The sequence below is a fragment of the Arachis ipaensis genome, chromosome B08, assembly GCF_000816755.2.
Source record: "Arachis ipaensis cultivar K30076 chromosome B08, Araip1.1, whole genome shotgun sequence".
NCBI classification, from domain to species: Eukaryota; Viridiplantae; Streptophyta; class Magnoliopsida; order Fabales; family Fabaceae; genus Arachis; species Arachis ipaensis.
The window spans coordinates 2,913,126-2,916,248 of NC_029792.2; the positions used below are offsets into that span (position 1 = coordinate 2,913,126).

At 44.1% G+C, this 3,123-nt stretch overlaps 1 protein-coding gene across 1 annotated transcript; it reads left to right on the forward strand.

Annotated features, from left to right (window-relative positions):
• Positions 1,234-2,919, forward strand: LOC107614545 (exocyst complex component EXO70A1). Its single transcript, XM_016316737.2, has one exon. The coding sequence runs from the start codon at positions 1,234-1,236 to the stop codon at positions 2,917-2,919; it is 1,686 nt and encodes a 561-aa protein (XP_016172223.1).

A 3,123-nucleotide genomic window follows, 5' to 3' on the forward strand; every position in this document is an offset into this window, starting at 1 on the left:
TCCATCACAGGTCTCCTAATACAAAGCTCCAGAAGCCGAAAAATAAATAAGCTCAACCTGTTTTTGTTAACAGGACAAGCTTGGGGGCTGTGATCCATACCGAAATACTCAGCTTCAAGAGCTTTGACCGAGCTTATCAAAAACAGAAAACGTAATAGCCGAAACTTCTCAACTAACTGAGTTCCAGGGAATCTTCCCAACTTACCGAGATTTTGGGACCAAACAGATAATATCCCTAACAGACCCATTAGTAATCTCAGAGTAACGGTAAAATGACTAAGCTCTCTCATCTATATAAGTCATCACCTAACCCCACTCAGGGACACGATTTTCTTCTTCTGAATGCTTAAGAAGAACACTACAATTCACAAAACACATTTTTTACTGCTCTCTTTTAAAGTATTCTCTTTTATTCAGGAATATTACTGACTTGAGCGTCGGAGTCCTTTTTTCAGGTTCCACGCCAGTCTCACCCCAGTTCCGAGGAGCAATTTCCGAGTTATAAAAGAACTGCCCAGCCTGCCCGCAGACGAGCTATAATTCGGAAGCCATTCTCCAGAACGAAACACGTAGTATAATCGATATATTTTGTTTAAATCCTGAAATAATTTAAAATATCTTTATCTCGCTACCAAAAAAGGACTTACATTAAAATTTCCATTCTCAGTAACAAGAATTAATTTTCAGCACACTGCTTTTGCAAATTTATGATAAACAATATGCTTGTTTTGTTACTTTCCTTTATGCCTTGGGTAAAAGCAAAGGCTTGTTGCTTGCCATACATTTGCTGTCAAGAATAAAAAAGTAGGTAATTTTAGCATAAGTAGTGTTAAAATTGCGCGTTGTTTGGACAGCCGTTTCAGAAATTCCCAAATAAAATAGAGCAGTTATAACTTATAACACGATAATTAGAATGAACCAAACTATTCCTACCCAAATTAGACATGAGCTGTGATTAATGAGATACTTAGCTGAACTCTTTAACTCCACTCTCTCCGTCGTTGTCAGATTATAGTATTTACCGCGTTTGCGAGTCGCTTTCATTTCTTTACAAGCCACAGCCTACACCTACCCCCAACGGATTTAGTCCATTTCACTTTTCCTCTATAAATACCCCCTCCTCTCAGTCTCACACCCTCTCCAAAACCAAATTGAGTTATGTTCCCTGTAAACACAAAAACAATTAATTAATTGAGAATCCTATTTTTTCGTCGTCTCTTGAAAACAAAAAAAATGGTTCTTAGAAAGGGATTGCTCATCGTTAACCACCAGGAGGGTTCTAACTGGGAAACATCGTTAAGTATGGAAAACGCTCGCTCCATCATAGCAAAATGGGACCCACTTCCCAACGGCAGCGAAAACAAAGACTCAACTCCTCTCTTCACTAACACGCGCCAAGAAGCCAAACGGTACCTTAACGCCGTTTCAAATCTACATTCCGCTATGCAACACCTCCTCACACTGGATTCCTCCTCGGACCAGCTCGTCGAGGCTTGTTCCCTGATGCAAGTCGCCATGAACAGGCTCGAGAGAGAGTTATATCGTGTATCGGCTGAGATTAGGGACCATGTTGACGATGATAATATTCGCCATGCTGCTGCCAAGGAGGATTTGAAGGCAATCGTGGAGTGTATGTTCTTCGCTGGATATGGCAAAGAGTGCGTCCAGATTTACTCCAAGGTCAGAAAGTCCAATGTCACTGAGGCACTGCAGAATCTCGGAGTGGAAAAGCCTAGGCTCTCTAAGATGAAGAAGATGCAGTGGGAGATGTTCGATTTTAAGATCAAGACCTGGCTCAACGCCGTCAAATTCGCCGTCGGAGCTCTGTTTCCCGTTGAGAGGAGTCTCATTAACCAAATCTTTCCCTCATCGGAGAACACGACCGTAGTCGAGTCCTGCTTCGCGGAGATTTGCAAAGACGGTGCCGAAATGTTGTTTCTGTTCCCTGAAATCATAGCAAAGTGCGAGAAAACGCCGGAGAAAATGTTCCGACTACTCGATCTCTACGAAGCACTCTCTCAAAATTGGCCTAAAATCAAGGACATATTCTCATACGAATCAACCTCAAGCGTAAGGTTACAAGTCGGAGTTTCACATATGAAAATCGGCGAGGCCGTTAGAGCAACGTTATCGGCCTTCGAATCGGCGATTACTAAGGAGTCATCAAAGACGCCGGTCCCCAGCGGCAGGATCCACCCGCTCACTCGCTACGTCATGAACTACATCTCATTCCTAGCCGATTACAGCGACGCGCTCACCAACATACTCATCGATTCGCCAAAGACTCCCATGCCGGAGTCCTACTTCCGGACACCGAAGCTCCCGGCGAAAACTCCAGCGCCTCCGGAGCTGGCGGAGCGGCTGGCGTGGGAGATTCTTCTGCTGCTCTGCAAGATCGACGGAAAAGCAGAGCTCTACAAGAACGTGGCGCTGGGTTACCTGTTTCTTGCGAACAACATGCAATACGTGGTCACAAAGGCGCGGAACACGAAACTAGGTTCCATCCTGGGCGACGATTGGCTCGCGAGTCACGATCAAAAGGTGAAGGAATACGCATCCAAGTACGTGAACATGGCGTGGAGTATGGTGGAGATGTCTCTGCCGGAGAATCCAAAAGCGGCGATGCAACCGGCGGAAGCTTCCGCCAAGTTCCATATCTTCAATATGGCGTTCCAGGAAGCGTGCCAGATGCAGTCCACGTGGATCGCACCTGACCTGAAACTGCGGGATGATATCCAGAAATCGGTTGTTTCGAAGCTGGTGCCTAAGTACCGGGATTTCTACGAGACGAATCGGGTCGGGTCGGATTCGGTTATAGCGTTCTCACCCGATGATTTGCAGAATCATATTTCTTTTATTTTGCATGATGTTGAAGATCCGGGCAGCATTACTACCCATTTTTCTTCCTTTCTTCGATAGCAAGCTTGTTCCACGTCATTTGTTTTAATATTTCATTTTTCTGTTGATGCAAATAGTAGGATGAGGGGTTAATTAGATGTATAATCTGCATAGAGACTTAGGGAGTTATGTTGTGTACAGTGGAAACCATGGAGTATAGAATTAATTATGTTGCATCCAATTATTGAGATGCTTACAAGTTACAACAGACATAATAATGCTAGA

Coding starts and splice junctions, on each gene's coding strand:
- LOC107614545 (XM_016316737.2), top strand. CDS start 1,234: ATGGTTCTTAGAAAGGGATTGCTCATCGTTAACCACCAGGAGGGTTCT.